This window comes from Chroicocephalus ridibundus, chromosome Z (assembly GCF_963924245.1).
Source record: "Chroicocephalus ridibundus chromosome Z, bChrRid1.1, whole genome shotgun sequence".
Taxonomy (NCBI): Eukaryota; Metazoa; Chordata; class Aves; order Charadriiformes; family Laridae; genus Chroicocephalus; species Chroicocephalus ridibundus.
Genome location: NC_086316.1, coordinates 50,114,696 through 50,136,904, shown reverse-complemented (window position 1 = coordinate 50,136,904; position 22,209 = coordinate 50,114,696). Strand labels below are relative to the sequence as shown.

Genomic DNA, 22,209 nt, shown 5'->3' with positions numbered 1-22,209 from the left:
ATCAGACCTGGCTACTAGCCTCACAGGTTTTAGCCTTTAGTCAAGTAGGTGGAATGAATGTGAAAACTATGACAATCAGAATTTGGATTTATGTGCTTCAACTTGTACCTCTCCAAACCCCCTGCCTTGGCCACACTGAGCAGCATGAGCAGCCTCGAGGCATGTAGCACTCTAGTAACATCAGCGGAAGTCCACAGTTGTAATCACTAAGGCTAGGTAACAAATGCTTACAAATGCTTACTCTTACAATAATTTATCACACGTTCCTGTATTTTCGGTAAGACACTGCAGAGCAAAGCAGCACCTTAAGCCTTAGTTTGGCATCCTTGCCTTAGCAGGGAAGTTGCACAGCCCAGACACTTGCGTGATGCTAAGGGGATGGACAAGCCCACAGGCAGTAGCAGCCATAAACTTTTCAGTTCCCCTTGTTAGGCAGCAGATATAGTCTACTTCAGGGCAGACTGCCTGGAGAGGTGTAGTAGTGAGTGTAGCTCACTACTCCATTGGGGTTCTTAACCTTCTTCATAAGAAATTATATTGATTTTCAGTTGAGTGGTGCTCAACCCCCACTGAGATCTGTGGGGGTCACTAGTTTATTTGTTAACTGCCCTAGAACTTGCTTCATACTCAGACATCCAGTTTCCCTGGCATAAATGGGAATTAGGTACTTTCATAGATACTTTTGAGAATCTGAGCCGTAACACTAGACTCCTGTCTTGAAAAAGTAATGTCAGAATGAAAGTAACTTGAAAAGATAGTTCCTCTCTTTCCAGACTAAGACCAGGTATTTGGAGAATTTTGCTCATTGCTCTGTGAACTTCTGCATGCTAAGGAAATACTAACACACTGCTTTTAAATGGAACAAAAGAAAGCAGGCATTCTGTTCTGAAGATTTCCCTTCCTATCGATTTAAAAATAAAAGCCTAACACACGCAAATCACAGTTGTCTAACTCAAAGGAAATATGGCCAAAACCATAACCCGCCATGTATTCATCCAAAGTTGAAGTCAAATCACTTCATGTCAGAAGGGCATTTAATTACATTTGCATTTGTTGTTTGCATCTTTTCAGCAGCTTTTTTTAGCTCTCTTTGTTGCTGTTGTGATACTTACAGAAATAACACTAGGAACTGTAATAAACTACATGTGTTTTTCTGCAGGATTTCTTTTTTTTGCTGTGCTAATTTGTACGTGGAAAATAGTCAAATACAATAGTCCATTCCTTCCAGGCTCTTTGGCATTACATTCCCCCGGTATCTAACTGGATCTGTCTTGGATGACCACAAGCACAATTAGCCAGTGGAATGAATATAATGTTTCTTGTTTACATCTGAATGTACAAAGATTGACATTTTTTCCTTTCATGTGTAGATAGGTCTACTTATTGTTGTATGTCTACTCTTCTGTTTCTACAATTGTAGCTGTATAGAGAGGGATTTTTGCAGTCCACAGTCCACACATTTATTTTCATGCGTAGTAATGTATATGTACGGACTGGTATTAGATCACATCAGTTGGGCAAGGATGTGCCGAAATACATAGTTCAGCTACACAAAGATAAGATTTATTCATGTGAAGGAGCGCAAAATTTCTCATCATTGTGGTTTGTGGCCAGTGCTGCTGTACTCAGAAGGTCTTAAGTCTATAAAACAAAACAATTTGTTGTATGAAGGTCTAGATGCTACTAAGTATGTATACTCATCACTTTCTTCCTACATAACTCTAGAATTTTGTGTTTGGACTTACTTTATTGACCTCTTCCTTCAGATTTTTTTTTAAGTATATCATTTGTTTACTCTTTTTCTGCCAAGTGCAAAGGCTTGCATGAGCTGAACTAAGGTTGGGTTATGGAAGTTTCTTCTTTTGGACTTTAGGGAATTGAAGTCAGTACTTATTGCAGGCTGTTGAGCTATTGGTCTGCTTCACCAATGTCAGTAAAGTTAAATATGTTTTGTTTTAATGACTTTTGCTATATTCATAGGTCTGGCAAAAAATAATTAAAGAAACTATGAAATTGAACACTGTGGAAAGTCTGAAGATTGGAATATGGTCACCTGTAGTCATGGGTTTGTCAGCTGGACAAACTCATATGCTCAGAAGTTTAATGAGTTGAATGTAAAGCCTAAGTAGTCTACACACCCAGGCAAATAATTCTTTAGGAGAGGGCTATCAATCTCTGCCTGACTTAATTTTCACTGAAGCAAACAAAAACTGAATTCCTTATAACTGTGTTGTTAGCCATCCAAATATAATTAACCTCATGGTTTCTGTTACAGTGTTGTATCAGTGTTGTCTTGTCAAATCTGCAGACAGCACTGTTGTTTCTATTGCTTTTCGTAGCTATTTTCTTAAGCTTGCAAGAAAAGTCAGAGCTCTATGGGCAACAATTACATGGAAAAAATAGGAAATTACAGTCTGTTGCTGCAGAGGCATGTGTTCTCCTGTATAAGGAAGGAAAACAGAATAGTAAGATCATCCTTATAGAAACAGTCAGAAAGCTGAAGGTAGTGGAAAAGCAGTGAAAACACATCAACCACCAGATGGTATGGTGTCAGGATGGGGAGCAGGAAAAGGAGAAAGAAATTACTTGTTCCATCTCAAGCCAAGGACCGTTATGAAAGAAGTCTTCTCATGAGGTGGACAGCAACTAACAAAAGCTGGCAGGAAATGTTGAATTCCATCAGAATGTCATACTCTGGTATGGACAACTTTTTCCTAACCGATGTATAGGAGTCATTAACTTTTGATTTTGGCGTCTCCATCTTTTCATATCAGCCGACGGACAGTAGGCTTGTCTTAAGAGATGGCTGACCAGCTTTGGATATTCAAAATCCTATAACATCCCCTAGCCCTTAAATGTATGTGCAGGCAAAATGAGGGAAGTAAGCAAGAGATACACGTTTCACGGAGTGATGGAAAATCTTCATTGACCAATAATAGTCAATGAAGTGCAATCCAATCATTTAGATGTCCTTCTATTTCAGAGAATGTAAAACATTTAATCACAGGTCTGAGATTTGCTGTCATGCACACTAAGACTCACTGTACATCGTCAGACCTATTTTTTTAATCAGCCAAAATTTTTCCTTCTGGAAAAGGAACAAAGAGAGAGGGTTGTCTATTGGGGGTTGTCTAGATACTAGAAAGATAAAAAGGTTGGTATCCTGCTTTTAAAGATGCCATCCTCAAATGTTTCATTTGTCTTTCAAGATAATTGTATGCAGTATCTTATCTGTCTCTGTTAAAGGCTCTCCCACAATTGGACAGGGTCATCAGCCTTTAAAGTTTTTGCCCTTCTTTTAGGAAGTGTCAAATACCATTCTCAGAATACTAACTCTTAATACAGATATAATGGTTCATACGGGTAGTATTAGCTGAGATTTGAGAGCAAGATTCTCATCTATATAAATTCATTTTCTTCTGGTAGCTGCAATAGAGCTATATTGAATTCCATCTGCTTAGACTTTGTACTAAAGTCTTTTCATTTAATAACTGTTTTATTTTGAGCTTTTACATGTGGTATTTAGATGTCATGCACAGGAGCAATTAAAATACCTCCAAAAAGCGCTGGTCATGAATATCTTGTTGTGAAACCTCTGAGTGGCCAATTTATCTTATTTTCAACAGTTGGTGGGTATGTATCCACATACATACAACAGCTGGGTGTTGTGGGTTTGTTATGGCCTGAATTTGAGTGTGCACATTGAAGACTGCTGTAGGCCAAGACTTTCTCTCTGCTTCACTGGCAGTGAGATGTTACCATATCAGAGATTACTACCTCCAGGTGCATTTCCATTTTTTTTTTCTTTTTTTCTCCCGTTAGGTACCCTGATTAGAATTTCATTTGCCATATGACCATTTTTTTTTCTTTTGCTGCCAGAATCCGACTTTTCCAAATTTCTTATAAAAGTAGCTAAAGCTGTGGTGAAATTGGAAGACAATGTAGACCGGTGACTGGGGTAGGGAAAGCAGTGTGTGTACTTGTGAGATTTAATCTGCTTCCAAGGCAAGCGTATGTAGAAATCTTAATAGTTTTGCCACCTGTGAATTACACACTGCTTATAGGAGCAGTCCTTCTTCTAGTTGTGTAGAGAAATAAGTGGTATGTTCACTGATTCTACAGTACATTAATTTTCACATTGTTTCCATTTTCGTCTCCACTGCCTGCCTTTAAAGAATTTCTTCCAAAGCTTCAACGCTTTAGAGGTTGCCCTGGGATTTCTGCCTTTCAGGGACTTCTTGTAGAGCGGATTCAGCAGAGAGGGTGTCAGGGCGGAGGGAAGGGGGTGTGTGATAACGTAAGACATCCTGAAATAAATTCCAAGAGTGCTCAAGAAATGAGACAGGAAATTATATGCAACTTATAATAAATTCAAACTGTCCCATAAAATAAATATAACTCATTTTGTTTCCATATGAATGCACTGTAGGGGTGTCGAATTTCCCCTTCTAGCTTTGTTGGATATAATCTCAGTCTCTGTTTGAAGTTTGCTAGTGTATTGTTCAGATCCTGTGCTATATCAACAGACCCAGAAATGAAAGGGAATAAAGGAAGCAATAAGGTCTCCTACCGTTCTGGTGCTGGCATCAGATTGGTGGATTATTTATTTATTTACTTACTTACTGGCTTATTTAAATCCCTGTATTTCTTTTTGCCTGGACTGTTAAAAGCATCTGTTATTGAGAGCAAATATAACTGCCATTAACAAGCCCAGGGCTGTCTTTTCTTTTTTCATTTTGGTATGTGGATGGATTATGATTGTAAATGTGTTTTGGATATGACATTTTCATAGTTCCTGTAACTTTTAAAAAAGAGAGTGGGGGATTTTCAAGTTACTGTGGTATTGCCAGTGTGTTCCTTAAAGGTCTAGCCAGGGCCATGTTTTAAAGATGAAAGATCTGAACTAGCTGAAGGGAGAGGTAAGTAATTCAACAGAAATCTCTGAAACTAAAATTTGAGCTGCCACATCTTGAGTTGTAAGACTCTGCTTTGCTAATCTAAACTGTAGGAGTCTCGTCATTCTCTGATGGGCTCAGCCACCCATCAGTGCTGGTGAGCACCAGGGCAAGTGGGAGTGCATTACAACACCTTACCGGAGCTGAAGACTAGCATAGAGAGGAATGCATACCCTTTCTGTTCAGCGTACTGGCTCCAAAGTGTGGATGTGCCTTGTCTTTTATTCGGTGAGAGCAATGGAAACATAAATGTTTTCATCACGTGTGATATTAGAGGGCAGCATGAGAGTAGCAGCAGTTTATATCTGCAGTGTTTAGGTGCTTCCATCTTTGTAATTCAATGTGAAACCACAAAAACAAAAATCAGGTACTCCTAGCATACTCTCAACAATTGAGTGTATTTTCCTTTAAAGAAACATATTTATTAATTTGAGATCAATTACTTGGTGATTAAGGGGAAAATAAATATGTTAGATAAACTCTGAGGTTTGTTGGTAATTCCTAAGGGTCCCATGAACATCTTTTTCCCTATCTTCGCTTTATTTTTTGTTATAACATGGGATCTGGAGCTTGCTTTCTTTACTTCTCACTCTTCCCATCGTCCCCCTTCCTTCCTTCCTTCCTTGCTTCCTCCCTCCCTCCCTTCCTTCCTCTCTTCCTCTCTTCCTCTCTCTTTCCCCCCTGTTTTTTACATAAATATTTCCCTACCAGTTTTTCCTCCTCCACAGAGGCTTAATGTTTCAACCCTTTATATGGCCCCTTGTTGTTAAAATAAACACATACACAGCCCCATGAGCTAACTGAGGGATAGGGCAGACCATCAGAAAAATAGGAGGCTTCATTTATTTTGAATACACCTCATAATTGAGGATGTTTATCTGAAATTACACAAATCTTTGGAGAGCTCTCCTCCCTTCTCTGAAATGTCTTATGACCAGAGAGTGCCATCTTCCTGTTGGAACCTGGTCTTTATGCTCCGATCTGCTCCAGAGGAGGCTGAGCCAGCCTAGGGTTTGCAAGCCCATTAAAATCTATGCTGATGTGACAAGGTCTTCTAGCTCAGACTCTCAGAACCAGAGTTTCTAAATCCAGTCCACATGGGGTTTGGTGCAGGTAAAAGGACTCACTGTTGGATGTTGTGACTTGTATGGAGACTTCGGCAGAGTGAATATATGAAGCTTAAGGTCAATTTACTAAAGCAAGGGGAAATGGCTAATATACACTTCTCCAGTGTATTACCCTGTCTCTTTGGGGGAGACAGTGGTTCACCTGTGGAGCCAGGAGTGTCAGCCGTTTGTTGGCCATTTTTTCTTTAAGCTGACAAACGGCCCAGTCAGCACGCAGCTTTCACACCTTGCCACTTAGAGAACACTTGGCCTAAAGTAGGCCTTGTCACAGCTAACAATTCTGCTTTTCTCTCTTTTCCTTTCCGTGCGCCTCTGTGGGCTCTTTCCCCACCTGCAGCTCTTGCTACGTGGAAGGCAAACCCAAAGTCCTGAGTGCAAGATGCACTTTTGAACCCATGCTGTTGGGTGGGTTCCGAATTCTGGAAAGTGATTTCACCCATCCTGCATCTGAACCGGTCCTCGCCTCGAAAACCCTTCTGAGTCAATTAGGCGACAAGTCTGAGACTGAGCCAGCTTGGACCTGCTCTGTATTGGATCACCCATGCCTGGTGTTTACACCAGCACAGCAGGATTTAAATACAACAGGGTGTCGTAACTTGGGTCTGTGAGAGCAAGAAAGAAAGCTCTCGTATTCACATTGCTCTCCTGGTGTATATTTTCATATGGGTAAGTGGAGTGAGAGATAGGACTGATCTGAGTTTTATAAGGCACTGTTGTAAAATGTTATAGGGAGCGCAGCGTGCAGCATGTTGAAGTGATATAGTGTCAGCTTCGTCCTCTGCCAGTAACCTCCCCCCCTCCAGCTGGCTGCTGCCCTTTTAGAGGAGAAGAAATGAGCTCACGTTTGGCACATTTCTCCTGGGATACAACTTCCAGTCCAGGTTTGGGAATGGCTGTTAAGCTCCTAAAGTCCTGAGATGGCTGTTTATTGTTTCTTCCCTGTTTGTTGCAGACTAGAAGCTGGGTGCTCCTTATTGTAAGTTTTAAGAGACTGCATGTATACTTGCTTCATGGCAGGAAGAATCCCATGGGACTATGGGGAAAGCACTGGCAATGTTCTCATCCTTCAGATGCATGGAGCTAATGACTGTCAGAGGGTGCAAATGTGTACAACGCTGAGACTAGAGACATTCTGTCAAGACAACAGAGTTCAGTATCGCTCTTTGTCCTTATTACTTGTGCAATAACCATATCAGGTCATATATGGCTAGGAAGGGAGGAGGGATTATTTTCCCCGTGATGAACCCTTGCTTTCCTGTGCAAGAGGAAAAGATGCCATAATTTCCCTTTTTCGGTTCCCTTAGTAATGACCCTGCCTTGCATGACTGTGCTGTTAAGAGTAAAAGAAGACAAAAATGAATGCAGCACTGTAAAGGACTAGCACAATAAACTTTTACTTATGTCCCTGGGAACTGAGCTACCTGTACGTGCATCAGGTGTCTTCCTTCAGGGTAAAGAAAAATTGTCCACCTATTGATCTTTCCCTTGTCTGTGTTCACAGGAGCAGAATAAGCATTGAAAAACTGCCAGAGGATCTCAGTGAGATTTCCTCTTCTCTCCTTCTCATCAAGGTGTCTTCCCCTGTTTCATCTAAGTGATGGATGATTTTGATCCTGAAGAAAGAGTAAATTAAAAACTACCCAGAAGGAGATTTGGACTCCTTTCTTTGTTCCTTTTCAAGAGGCTGAAATGAAAAAATAAATCCCAGCCCATTTATCTGCACTAGCAAAGTCTCAGCATAAAGTAATTACCCAAAGTACAGTATATATCCTCACACGTGTGTGCTCCTGTGCCAGTGCCTTCCTTGGGGCATTGAGTCACTCAGATCAAGGGTTCCCTGTGCCAGGGGTTTTCCATAGGAAATACTCTCTTGATCCCCTCGCAGGCCTTTTGCCTGGTCTTGCAAGTGCAAAGGAGGCAAAAATTCCTCAGTTAATTTCCAAGACTGTGGAAGCCTGGGGCAAGTGGGCTGGTAGTGTTCAGCTCACAGCCCCACACCCAGTAGGAGGGAGCTGCTGCCCTCCAGGGGGAAAGGGAGCCAGCATACAAGGTATAGCCACTTCTACCTCAAGACCTCTGAGGCTCATTGAAGCTACTTTTTTTTTTCCAGTTTGTTTGCCAGAGAAAGCAGTGTTTTAGCAGTAGTTTGAAAAGTTCTGTAGGCATCCTTTTCATTTGGCCATATGGAACAGCATGCCATTAATCATGGGAGCAGTTGCAGCTGTGGTCGCTCATCATCTGAGGTGCAGTACACAGCTCTGGCAGCTTGGGCACAAGCTCTTCGTCCTCTTGGGGCATTTTCTCTCTTCATCTTCTTTTAAGTTCTGTGAGAGCAGAATTCCCATTACTTTGGTAAGAATGTCAGGTAGGCAGGATTTTCTGGCTTGTGTGGTCCTTCTGGAGGGTGGCTGGGTGACAGATCTTGTGGCTGAAGTCCTCTCTTTGTCCGTACATGGGATACAGTTAGGATAATGGGAAGACCAAGCTACCTACCACACCAGCTAAAGTGTGTTAATCCATCCTGACCCTGAAGCAGACCACTTGGGAAAAAAAAAACAGGTTGGTGTTCATTCCCATTAAGTCCTTGGGTATATTGCTAAGGCTGGCTTGGGGAACCCTGCTTTCATGAGGTGTGTGAAAGGAGCAGATACCTGCTTGGAACTGGGGGACAACTATTGTCATGGGGAATCCTAGTGCTTCTAGGGAATTATGCCCCTCACAAGGATAAGGCTTACTTTAATAAGCCCTTTCTTCAGTATGGTACAGTTATTCTGGAAGAGTGGTTGTGCTTCGGTCATACAGTACTGTTTAAAACGATGTGCAATTCTTTGCCTGGATACATTAAACATGTTTTTTGTGCATTACAAAGTGGACATGTCAGAATATTTTACTTATAATGTTTTCAAGATAATCACTTTGAAAAGTTTCAGCAGCTAGTCAGGAATGTCTTGCATGTTAACATTTTGTTTGACAGTAATTACCAATATTAATTCAACTGGCTGTGATTTTGTTCTGCCTTGCCTTCCTTCAAAAGCCAGAGATTTCCAAGCAGTTTCCCATCTGAGCTGTAATCCAGCTGTTACCTTGGACGGAATGCAACAAAGATACACAACCTTGTGCAAATGAAATCTTATAAACCATATATTTACATTGGTCGAAGTTTTGAAATATATCTGTTTCTTAAAAAGAGGTGAGGTCACTGGCCTTGTCTCCTGCTGTTAAACACCTAGATAAGTGTTGAGAGCAGTTTCTTCCTGGTTCACTACAGACAGCATTTCAGTACTGTGTGAAGTATATACGTGACCTCAGTGACGAACTGACATCAAAGGATGATCAAGGATTACTCAGAGACAGAGAATGTATCACTTGGCAAGAATTCGTTCAGGGATGCGCTTGGACATAGCTGAAAAGGGAGGGCAGAAAGACCATATAATAGGGAAAAATCCTGGTTTTGTGTCCCTAATATCATTTTCACAGTAGCAAAACGCAAGTTTAGGCAATGGCCTCAGAGGAGCCTTGCATATTGTCACTGACAGTTCATCATACCCCTAAACAGTGGGGATATGATAAGAACCAGATGATTTACATTTCTTAACTAAACCCAGTGGTGCATATCATCTGGGAAATAACTGTGGCTTAAAGTCTGTATCAGTGCCTTAGTCCAACAAGAGGTTAACTGCGTTTTTCACTATCTATATTGCTGTTTAGTCTAGGGAACACACTGGGTGCTTGAAAAATATGACTTCAGCAGTGTTTTACTGAATGAGGAAAAAGACTGGAGCCCTCAGAAACTGAGGAGCAATTAGACAACATGATCTGCATTTATATGCACTTTTTTTCTGTGTGACATTGACAAATAGTTGGATTCTGTGGGGACAGCTCAGTTCCAAACAAAATTATAAATACAGTTCCAGTATGCAACTAAGATTTGTTTTCTTAAGGCTGAACTTCTCTTACAGGTCTCAGGGTATGAACAGAGGTCTTGCTACTTTTCATGTGTCTCCCTCTGTGCACCCACACACGTGTACACACATGCTCTTAGAAGAAACATGGGTCTCTCATCAGGGGTGCAGCTCCTGGATGGCCAGGCAGCTGTTGTGATTTAAGGATGTATGACATTTGCTGTGTTTTTTACATACTATTCCAGATAGTTTAAATTATTTCTGTGTACTGAGTGTTGAGGGAGAGAGTAGGAAGAACATGTTATTCATCTTATAGTCTGAATATAACATGAATGCCTGACAATTCTTTAATATTAAACAGTGAAGCTGGACTCTTTTTTTTAATAATAAAACTGGATGCCTAGCTCTAGTCTTACTTGATTATGTCAGATTATCTTTGTTTAAATTATAAGAAGCCCTTTGTTCAGCTCATACCTTAAAGCTTTTTATTTTTCTTTTGTAAGCATCTTCACCTGAGCACTAACAGTGATTTCACTTTGTACATGTGATCCTTGCTTTCTCGCCCTCCTTCTCTTTCTCATTAGAGAACTCTTTGGGATCCTCATGCCCATTTCCTCTGGAGCTGCTGTGTCGGTGGTAGCTGCAGGATCACCCCCAGGTTAAGTGTGTATTAGGTTAATGAGGGAAAACGAGCGAGCCCATTTCGACTCGTGATGGCAGATCTATTTGTTTTATATGGGTCATTGATAAGCAAATTGCTTGCAGGTGATATTTCTGCCATTGATGCTGTAGATGTCAGGACATCGTGAGTTTTGTGTGGGCAAAGGCAGCGTGTGTTTCCTGGAAAGCTCAGATTGAGATCCACCTAGGACAGACAAAAGGAGGAAGGAAGCTCTTCCAATACCAGCAGCAGGGCATAACGAGCCTTGATGACTGTTCACTTTTTTGGCATACACTGGTATTTCAAGAAGTAGCAACCTGGGGTACTTCTGGAAGAGATAAAAGACTTTTTCTAAGTGGGAAGGAAGCTTTAAGTGGTGGCAGCTTTAAAGGCACGTACACCCCCTCTGTTTTTTATTTTTTCTGTTTACACTTTATGGCAGGAACTTTAAGGCCTTTATAGGAGTACTGTAGGAGTTCTTGTACTGCAGAACGCTGCAATGTTCTTGACTGTTATCAGGAGTATTTTAATGCAGGTTCTTCAGTTCACTTTGTTGAAAGTGAATAGAAATTAGTAGTATAAGCTACTTCTGAAAAATCTGTGCTAAACAGTGAATTCCTAGCTAGTAACGGTATATATCCTTTGAAGCTGCAATTGACCTGCAACAAACAATCTTCTTCAGATTTAAAATGGCTCTTCAGGCATTGCTAGTATTTCAAGATCAATCTTAACTGTGTAGTTCACAGGAGGAAAAACCACTCTACTTTCTTTAACGTGAATCATGGATGGAGTGGAAATGAATTATGTTTATTCCACTTGTTAAAAGAAAACTTGGAGCCTGTTCCAGCTTGAGATCACATGCTTTCTGGGAATATATAGGTCTTATAACAAATCTTGGAATGCAAATAACAGGCACATGGCTCTCCTCTGGGTGGGAGTACAATTTATTTCAGAAAAATTTGGACCCTCAGAATGTCTAGCTGTGCTGATGCTTATAAGTTGTGATGAGGTAGGAGTACTTGGTTCACATGACTTTACCTTGCAACCTTTTTTAATTATGTCTTTGGGCTTTCAACCAGTGCTGAATGATCAGGACAAGTACCAGTTTGAAGTCTGAAGATATTTGTTTCCTGGTAAACTAAAAGCACAGACACACATTTTCTTTTCAGCAGGCTAAAAATGCAAACATGCATTTTCATTTTATAAAAAAATACCCTTCAGAAAGCAGTCAGATAAAATAACCTCAGTAAATTGGCATGTCACTCCTCTTATCTCATGTTTAAATGTTAATAAGATTGTATCTAGAGGATGGATCACATCTGGTCATAGTCAGAATTTGATCACTTATGTTACTTTAATTTTTACATTTACCCTTGCAATTATTGTGTTGAAATTAAATCCTTTTTCATTTTAATAAAGGTAAGGTGAACTGAGAGTCTCAAATAATTGTTATACACTCATTAGGGAAATCCAGTATCATCTGTCACAGATTAAATTAATTTACCCCTCTTTCCCCATCAGTAGATCCAAAACAAAATTTCATTATACTAAATGTTCCAGCAACAAAAAACTGATTCAATTACTCATCTAAACTATCTTCCAAAAACTGTTCTGCAGAAGGAAGTGCTACACGTGTTTAAAATGCCACTACAAACAGTGCACCATGAAGCAAATTGAAAATGGAGGTTGGAATAATCACTTCATTTGGCATAGCTGTCAACCCCCGCTTGGCAGAAGTGCTAAGACAGGGCAGCAGGATGGGAGAGAAGGTGCTTCAGTAGAGCTGTTTGAAGAAAGCTCGCCTTCTGCCTGCTTGGTTTAGCTTCCTTCTCATTAATGAGATTTCTTTGATTAATTAAAAAAAAAAATCTTTACAAACTGTGTTGGGTCCCCTTTCTAGCCTATCTTTTAATGTTCTGCTCCTGAATCCCTTTAATTTGGTGTAGTTTTCCTTTGACCTCAGCATGCTTTGGACTAGATCCTAAAGGTCTTTCAAAAGGGTTGGCCTTCTTTGTGTCAGAAGGCCAAATAGACTCAACTCTATTTAAGTGGGATTTGTGCATTTTCCTTTGAAATTACTCTTGCTTAAAAAAAGGAGGACTCATGCCCTTGAAGGGTGTGTGAGCAGCAGCATGAGTAATGCAGCAGGCAACCATTGGGAAATGCCAGGGAGCCACGGCTGGGTGGACAGTCTGGTGTGCTGCTGTGCACCTGACCCTTGCCACTTGCTGAGCTCTTCCTTTCAAAAGAAATAACCATATTTGGTGTGTTTGCAGAGAGGGAGATCCTTTCTTTTTAACCCATTCTCACCAGACTGACTCATTCCTCAAGATCACGTTTGGACCGTACGTTGATAAAAGCAATAATGGGAAGAGGGAAAGAAGAGAAAAAGACTGGACCGGTGTCCTGCAAATCTTAATTTTTTTTTTCCTTTAAACAATATCTCCATAGAAATTTGCAAATTTGACATACAGTCTGACCTCACTTAAACAGGTTTAACACGATCAACTTTCATTTAGTTACCACTAATTTATTATGCCAGTGTATCTCAGAGTAGTATCAGGCTTTTGGAAGGAATATAACAATACAATTACTCTGTCAACATGAGTAAGCTAAGAACTGATCCGTGAGCTAATGACTCACTGCAGGGCAGGAAGACTCCTGTGGGGCCATCAGAGCAGCACTGGCAATGTTTTCATCCTCCAGATGCATGGAGCTCATGACTGTCAGAGGGTTCAAATGCGTACAGCACTGAGATTACGGGCTTTCTGATCTCAAGGGAACAGAGTTCAGTGAGACTTAGGCCTTATCACTAAGCTGAGTATAGAGACAGCTAATGAAAGACATGGGCTTTCACTTCAGCTAATCTTATGCCTGGCTGTTTACTCAGTGTCATAGACAACACTAGTGGGTGAACTGTAATGCCCTTGCAGGATTTTATAGGACTGAATGGTTTCCATAGTGGAAAATTCTCTCGTTATTACTGGTTAGCATTATAATGCTATAATTCCGATACTTCCCAGCTCCTTAAATTATACTGAATACTTAACCTCATACCTTGATAAATCTCAATTAACACACATTTCATATCCTAATGTGCCAGACTTAATCCTTTGCTCTACAGACACAGACCGTTCAGTTTAAGGTCTCAGTTATGTGTGACCAATTCAGTATCTCCTTAAACAGGTGTATATTGAAACTGTTCACAGCCCTAAACCATGGCCAACATTTTCTTCTTTGCCTGTGAATAACAATATTCAAGACCAGTGTATTTCACCAGGTTTCAGATTTCCTGACAAAACTTTTACACAGCTTCACTGAAGATAAAATGATTTCAGTGTTGAGCTATCTCTGCATCTCAAATAATCCCGAAGTGTTGAAACCTAAAGCAAATTCCTCTAACATGGGCTAGCAATGATGCTTGCTGATGTTTCTCTGTTGAAGGTGTACCATCAAAGTCTCCCTCATATAGTTGTCTTGCTTTCTCATTTATTCCAAATACGTTAGAAATGGTATTCACCAGGTGTTGGCCCACAGCACAAGCCAAGCTTTGAAGGAGAGCATTGACTGTTCTCCACCAGACACAGGTGTTATCCAGGCACCTTTGCATGCTTCTGCAGGTCCTTCAGTTTCTTCCAGCAAAACCATGTCATCCATGAGGGACAATATCTATCTAAAAGATTAAATCATGTGTGTACCTACAGAGCTATGTTTCTAAGGTGTATTCATACCAATGAAAATGAAATGCTGGGTACATGCGTGACTGCATTATTTGATGCAGGTACTGCTGAACATTTATGAGTTAATCCTAGAAGACCTGAGCATTTCTGAGTCCATCAGTGCTGCTTCTCTATAAAGTTGTTCACGCCCAACCACTGGCGTTAACAATAGCACTGCCTGGGTCTGTGCCTGGCATTGAAGAACTCCAGCACTTCATGTAGAGTGAAGTTTCTTTTTTAAGTTAGCAAATAATAGGGATAAAACTGTTAGGGAGGATTTGTCCGGAAAGTTTTATAGGAGATCTTTGGACAGAGAAAAAGTAACTATAGATCCAGTTCTGTATAGTGAGTGCAAGAATGTCTTTGTATCATGTTGATTCACTATGTTGTGATTCTTTTTTTCCTCAAGACCATCTTGGAAGGCACTTCTTAATATGCCCTTTCATAGTTTCTAACACAGCAATGAAACTTCAAAGCACAATTTCTAATGTCTACAATACTCCACCTCTTCCTTTTAATCAGGAAAAATCTTTTGCCTCACTGTTGCCCAAAGTGCTATTTTATAATAGTCATCACCAGCCTCAAATTGAGACAGAGTATGATACTCGAAGGATGAAAGCAAGCTCATACTGCAACCCCCATTACAAGAACCAGCTGCCAATCAGTAGGAATGTCAGAGAATAACAGATTTATTCAGTGCTTTCAATGACCAACATAATATCCAGTGTGTTAAACTAGCAACAATAAGTTTTTGTACTTTAAATTATTTTTCCTGATTTTTTTCCTTTTCCCTCTCCTCAGAGCTCCAGAACAGCTCGCTCGGAGGAAGACCGAGACTCACTGTGGGATGCCTGGGGCTCGTGGAGCGAATGTTCACGCACTTGTGGAGGAGGGGCTTCGTATTCACTGAGACGCTGCCTAAGCAGCAAGTAAGTGGGTGAACTCTTTTTTATTTTGGTGATGGGACAATTCAACCTACTCCTATGTGTCGCACCATAAGAAGTAATCAGTAGAGGTCTTCAACTATGCTGAAATTTCCAACTCAGTGTCAAAAAATTATGGTGATGTCTTTTTTAATTCAGGCGAGCAGCCAACATGTTTGATAAGGCACCCTTTTAAAATATAGTGAGAACCTATGGAGATATAAAAGTTGCCTGGACAGCTTGCAAGGCTGCCAGCTACTGAAAAGTGAAACCTCCCTACACTTTCACCACTTAAGTGGTAAGACTTTTCACGCACTTGTTCGAGACTACAGCTAATTCACTAGGTTTAGCGCCCCACACTCTCAGCCACACTGAGACTATAAAACTATCACGTTGACCCAACATGACATCCTGAGCTATATAAGAAAGAATGATAATTCTGCTGAGGATATTTTATTAATTAAATTTCAGGTAGGAAGTCTACCATACCAGCAAACCCCCCGCAACAGGCAGAAGTAGAATGGTCTGATGCAAAGGTGAAGTCTGGGTACCCAGTCAGGCATCTGAGATTTTATTCATCCCCAGTTACTAGCTTGCAATGGAACATGGACAAGTCATTTGGCATCATTTCCACTTAATAGTATGTGTAAGTTTTATCTGAAAAATATTTCTAGCAAATATTATTTCTGTCTACTTTAGGAAAAAGTTTACCTGCAGTAAACATGGTATATGTGATAAATATTAACAGATATCTGATAAAGGATATGAAAGAAAACTCCAGACCCAAACTTCGTGGCTTACTGCCATCTCTGATAACTTATATATATATTGTGGTATTAAAAACGTAATACAATTTTCCATCCTGCATATGTTTCTTTTGTATTTTCTTTCATGTGCTTATGAAACCAATGTTAATAAAACTAACTGTGACAATACACTCCAAATTGTTTCCTACATCTGCCATTTTAATATATGATACTGTTTTGTGAGGGTAAGAAACAGCACAAGGCATTGACCCATAAGATCAGAATAGAATATTGTGTATTTTAGCTTTATCTATGGGCAGTTTGGTCTCCTACTTCCAGAAAATTGAGTTGACAGTGTGCAAAAGTCTGCTGGAAGGAAAAATGATAGGCAAAAGCATCTACAGAAACCAGTGGAAAACAAGTATTTTCCTCTTCCATTCCCATGGGGAAAAAAGAAAAAAAAAAAAGAAAGAAAAAAAAAGAATAATTTGGTTTTTAAACATGGGGTCAAATTCTCATCTCTTTCTAGTTCTGTAGCAAATAGTGGTTCTGCAAATACTAGAAATTGCGAATAGCAGAGATGGGAACTCATTTTCAATCACAGTGTATGCTTTTCAGACTAAGGAAAATAAATGAACTTCTGTATGTGCCTTTGAGGCAAACATGAATCCAGGTATATCAGGAGATCTGGGGAATCTGAGTAATACCAGGGTTTGTTGACTACATGTCTCCTCCCTCACTGAGAACAGCCTCAGTAGTTTCTGGAGGGGAAAACTCTTGGAGCTCCATGACAGTAATAGTAGTAGTAGTAGTAGTAGTAGTCGTCATAGTGCTCTGTGAGCACAAACCACTCCTCCTGGGCAGGCTCTCCTCATCTGCTTCTCTTTGATTCTTGCACTATTCGGGGTGTCCCTGAAGCTACCCCAGTGGAACAGGGAATAAACTCATAAATCACACAATACTTGTTTTTCATAGAATACCTAACCACTGTCCCATCAGTACCTGAGCAAGGCTTCCTGCCTTAAAATACTAACTGCAAACTTTGGCCCATTCAGATGTGGAAGCCCTCTGTTTGCAGGATAGGATGCAGGGGTTTAATTAGGTGTACAACTTTTGCTAGCCAGTAGCAGTAAATCATAAATAGTTAAATTTTACCTGTAATTAGCACAGCATCGAATGTGTGATAGGTTTTCCTTTGTCCTGGTGTGTGTGCAGTTGCTAATCAAACAAAGGGTTCAAATGATTAGTTTTTGTGCTAGGCAAGCATTTTAAGCTGCTAACAAAAAGGCAGAGAGAGAGCAGGGGAAAGAAACTCATCCAGACCTTGAAGGCTTGGAAACAAGCCTGTGTGCATGATTATTTCAACCCTGGCAAGGCTAGAACAAAATGTCCACCTCTCTGGGACAATTTCTTGATTGGTACAGTTTATCTCATGTATTTACTGTGTATAATTTCATGGCAGCATGAAGATACTAGATCCTTCTGGCAAATGAAAACTGGCAACACGTTTAGATGCTTTGGAACAAATTAATCCTAAATATTTCTCATCCTGGGAAGAATGTTCATAATGCCTTATGTCTTCTAATTCTGTATGAGGTGAATTTCAGGGCATTAAATGAAAAGAGAGAGCCCAGTGGATCTGCTTTGAAGAAATGCAAAGACTAATTGCCTGTTCCTAAACACAGATAGTATATGCAGCTAAATAAAGGAACCCAGTTTTCTTTCCAGCTTTTGTTTGCCAAAGTTATGTTAGTGCTTGTGTTGTTTGTTTTGGGAACATGTTTTGTGTTAGGCCTTCGCAGCTGTGATGAAAGAATGGAAAGTGTTAGTGAGAAATTGTATTTTCTAGTGTTTTAGATGGCAACCATTTCAGGGTAGGGGCTGTTTAACAGTACATTTCATTAGAACAACTGGTCCTGATTATGCTAAGGTCATTTAGTATGATAGCGATATAAATAAATACGCCAATCACACAGGCAGACAGGAGTTGTCATCCCAGATCAACCATGCGTCCTGGTATCCCGCACTGACAGCGAGCTGCACTGGGTCACTGGGGTGGCAGAATAAGCCCCAGGAAAGAAACATTTTGCTAATTAGGAGCTAAAGACTGGGCTAAACTTCAAAGCATGACACTTTCCTTGCTCTTATTTTGCATTAAGTCCTTATGGCTTCAGATACTCTTGTTATTTATCCCAAAGAACAGACCTCCTTTAAGTGTTACAGTTGTCTGCCTCAACTCACTTAAAAGCGAACCTCCCAGCCTAATTACATATTGGGTGAAGAAGTATTTCTTTTTTTTTTTCTTTTTTTTTTTTTTTTTTCTTTTGGATACAGAGCTCAGGAAAGAGAAACTCCGCATCTATCTCCTTTATCTCCTTTCTATCATGAACTGCCATGCAGCACTGCTGGTCAAAACCTGCAGAGAAGAGAACCACAAACCACTCCTGTTTTTCTTGAGGGCCAAACTAGCAACTGTTGTGTTTCTACAGAGAACCAAGTTTTATTAGCTATTGGATACTTTGGCTACAGGGACACTGGAAATGCATGGGCAGACATCTTCCTCTGAATCTGGTGTTTATTTATTGCAGTCTGTCTGTGGCACAGCAGAGCTGGAGTTTGTCATCCAGCATAGTGATTGGTAGTACTCACATACCTTCAATGCAACTCAAAACAGAGTAATAAATGGCTGAATGTTCATTAGATATCTGAAATTCATGTGCATTTCTTTAATTTCCTTGTATCGGAATACATTTTTGAATTGTAAAAGAAAACGTAAATTCTATTATGCTAAGTTCACCCATTCTGGTCCTAAAACTGTTCTGTCTGTTCTGGAATTGTACTTTACATACGGTCAAATACTGCAGTAATATCAATAGTGTTTTACTGTTTCTAGGCTTAGAAGGAAGATAATTGTGACTTTTTTGCTGTCATCTTCCAAAGTTGTCATCACTTTCTAGTACAGTAAGGTTGTAGGCAGCAGGATGTCCTAGAGGTTTCGGAATGATTGTAGCAGGTAATAGATAAGTAGTGTTTTTTTCAATCTGCTTAGAAACCTGTTACTGTTGCTGCTGTTCCCGGCTAAAGCATGAAGCAGGGGACAGTTTGTGTGAGTGTATAGCAGAGTGCTAAGCTGGTTATAGAGTCCCGTGGATACTGAATCTGAGTTAAGGGGACAAAAATTGGGACCATCACCCTTAATTCCGAGAAATCACGTGTAAACTGCTGAATAGAGTGGAGGGTTGTATGTTTAGTAACAGAAAAAAAGTCAACATTAACATCTTCCTGGCAAGTTTCCCTCAGTAGTAAAAGTGACAGAGATTTTTTAAAAAAAAAGATTAAAAAAAAAAAAAAGAAAGAAAACAACAAAAAAGAGGGAACACGCATGAGAGAGTCATAACACCAGGTTTGTCTAGATGCTTCATACTGGCTCTATTACTTGCTGGAATATATTATTTTCCCCTTTTCAAGTATCTCCCTTCCTTTCTTCAGCTGATGGCTGCCTTTTGGTAATGCAGGCAAACCACCGGTATGAAATACCCTTTCCACCAGCTCTGCTTGCTAAACTAACTGAATTGATTCACTAGTTTTGTTGTTCAGCTCTCTGCCACTGCATTCTGCAGGATGAAAACAGTAGATCTGCATAAAGGACTCTCAGTTTTATGGCAGTTTGTCTCAGTTGATCAGTAAAATAGCCACTGAGATGTACCTTTAGAGGTTAGGTTTAATAAACTAGCTAAATTATCTAAAATTCTGTCAATTTTATGCTGTGTGACAGTTTTCATAAGACAGAATAAGCCCAAAATAAATTGGATTTATTTCATTAAGGAGTAATATTTTCTCATTTTGGTCCTACAGATTATCAGTGCAGAAATCAAGTATCAAATGGCTTGATGCCTGCCAGACGATGATGGAACAGATTCGTGTTATTCAAGCTAGTTTAAAGTTAAATAATAGAATAAGAACCCATTACAAGGCCACTGACTAGCACTGAAAAGGGGATACATCAAATTCTATATATTTAAAAAATACTGTTTAAAGTTTCAGCTTTATATACCTTTGATACCAAAACATTGTCTACTATTGTGTTGCTCCTTCACAACTGAATTTAGAATTTAATCAAAGCATGTGGCTGTGACCCCTAGTTTCAGGCTACAGTCACAGAGTCATCTGTCTCAGGGGCTTAGGTTGCAAGTGAATCTGAAATTATTCACATCTAACATTGATAAAAGGTCCTTTAAACTTTCTGAGTGAAAATTACAATGGAACAGTTATTCTAGTTTTTGGGTTGCTTTTTTATCAGGTAGAAGCAAACATAAATTACTGCAATTATTGTGCAATGATACAAATGCAATGTGGTCTAATCCTGCTACTACCAAATAAAGCAAATTGTGGCACTTTATGAAATGTTCCTATGCCAGCCAGAATGATAATTTTAAATACTGTGGCTTTTATGACTTCTAGAATAAGCCTTTTGCTATCTTAAGGCCTGTAGAATAAAGAACAAAACATTTTGGTACAGATGCTATCGTAATTCCTGAATACATCCACAAAAGTAAGTAAGGTTCTGATGAAGTATACCATGTCACTCAATGGGAGTACCGTCAATGTCTTAGCTCACCTGTGCTACCAAATGATTTTGGAGGATCGTTCTCATTACCTTGATCAAAACTGTATTGTTATGCTAGCTCAGTGTATTAATTCCTGCAAATGAACTTCAAGATACCTCAATAGCTGGCTTGTTTTCTGCTTCAGTTGATAACTGTAGCTGTTTTACTCTGTAAAGGACATCCTCCATGCTATATTGGGTGATTTTAAACATTTGGAAGAAATTTTGTGTATATTTAGTCTGTAGATGCTTCTGGTTAAAGCTGTGCCATCTAGCAGCATTTCACAAAGGAAATTTTTGTTCTGTTTACTCTGGGGTTAGTCAAATCTGTAATTATAAGAACATTTCCTGCCTTTACTTGATGGAGAAGCATTTCCATTTTTTGAGAGAGCTAACAGTCCTAATTCTTCCAAACAGCACAACCAGCAAGCAACAATTTGAGTCAGTACTATAAAAAGCTTCAAATTTCATACAACCTAGATCAGCATTGTAATCTGTGGAGTGATTGGTGGTCTTTGGAGAAACAATTAGTCACATTGTGCTGGCTGTCCTAATTTCCATGTTCTGCGCCTCAGTAAAGTAGCTAAAACCATATAAAATACTTTACTTTCGTATTGTTGTTTTCCTATATAATCCATTGCTAGAGTTGCCACAGGGATGTTATGTGTTGATGTTTTGGGTGAGCAACTGATCTGTGTTAGAATGAATGATAGTTAGCATTGTACCTACAGGTGAGTGATGGAATTGGTCTCCATAAATCTGTCTCTCTGTTGAGAAGTAGCCTACCTTACAAAAATGCCTGTGGAGCGTTCACTTGGATGATAAACTGTTCATAAGTCCAGGTTCACTGGAAGAGCTCTTGTATATTCATAATTCTTTCAATAAATCTGTTCTGGGATTTAAATGAAAAAGAATTATATCAGCCAGGCCTTTGCGTGATGCAGAGTTTTTGTAAGCCTTACTACCTATAAAAAAGAAGTTAAGATGTGATTCTCTAAAGCCCCAAGCAATAGATTGTACATGAGAAAGCATAAGCAATTCAGTGGAGCTGGGCTAACACATATGATCCAGACCCAGGTTCAAACTTCTGTAAAGCATGAGGAACTTGGGTTCCTGTTCAGCACGTTTGTTTTGTAAAGACCAGCTGCAAAACTTGGATCCAGATCTGAGCTTGGGCATGTTAAGATTTGGGGTGTTAGTACTTTTGGGCCTGCAATATGTTCTAAACGCTATCTTTGTGATACAGCAGGCCAGGAGAGATTTAGTATTGTGTTTTCTTTCCACTTGGACTCTGAAGAGACCTCTTGCCATTGCTTTGCTGAAAGGCACTTCTTTAATTCTTCTCTTTTTTCTGCCTTTCTTGGCTAGTCAGTAACTGAAAAACATTTGCAACTGTAATTATTTTCTGTATATCTGCAATATGTGTCATATGTGCAAATCTAAAGCTAAAGGCACTTTTTTAAAGATTGTTAAGAAAATAAAAAATACCGCAGTGACAAACAGATACAAGAGACTAAATGCATGAAAATAGACACTAGTCTGAAAGCACTCTGACAATTTTTTCTCCTTT

The 22,209-nt window shown here is 39.7% G+C and overlaps 1 protein-coding gene across 3 annotated transcripts in view; it reads left to right on the top strand.

Annotated features, from left to right (window-relative positions):
• The window catches only part of ADAMTSL1 (ADAMTS like 1), a 470,149-nt gene that overhangs the window by 272,154 nt on the left and 175,786 nt on the right, over nt 1-22,209 (top strand). For all 3 annotated transcript variants that reach the window (XM_063321445.1, XM_063321444.1, XM_063321446.1), the window contains one exon: nt 15,166-15,293. In XM_063321445.1, coding sequence (XP_063177515.1) covers nt 15,166-15,293 — 128 coding nt within the window. The remainder of the gene's footprint in view (nt 1-15,165; nt 15,294-22,209) is intronic.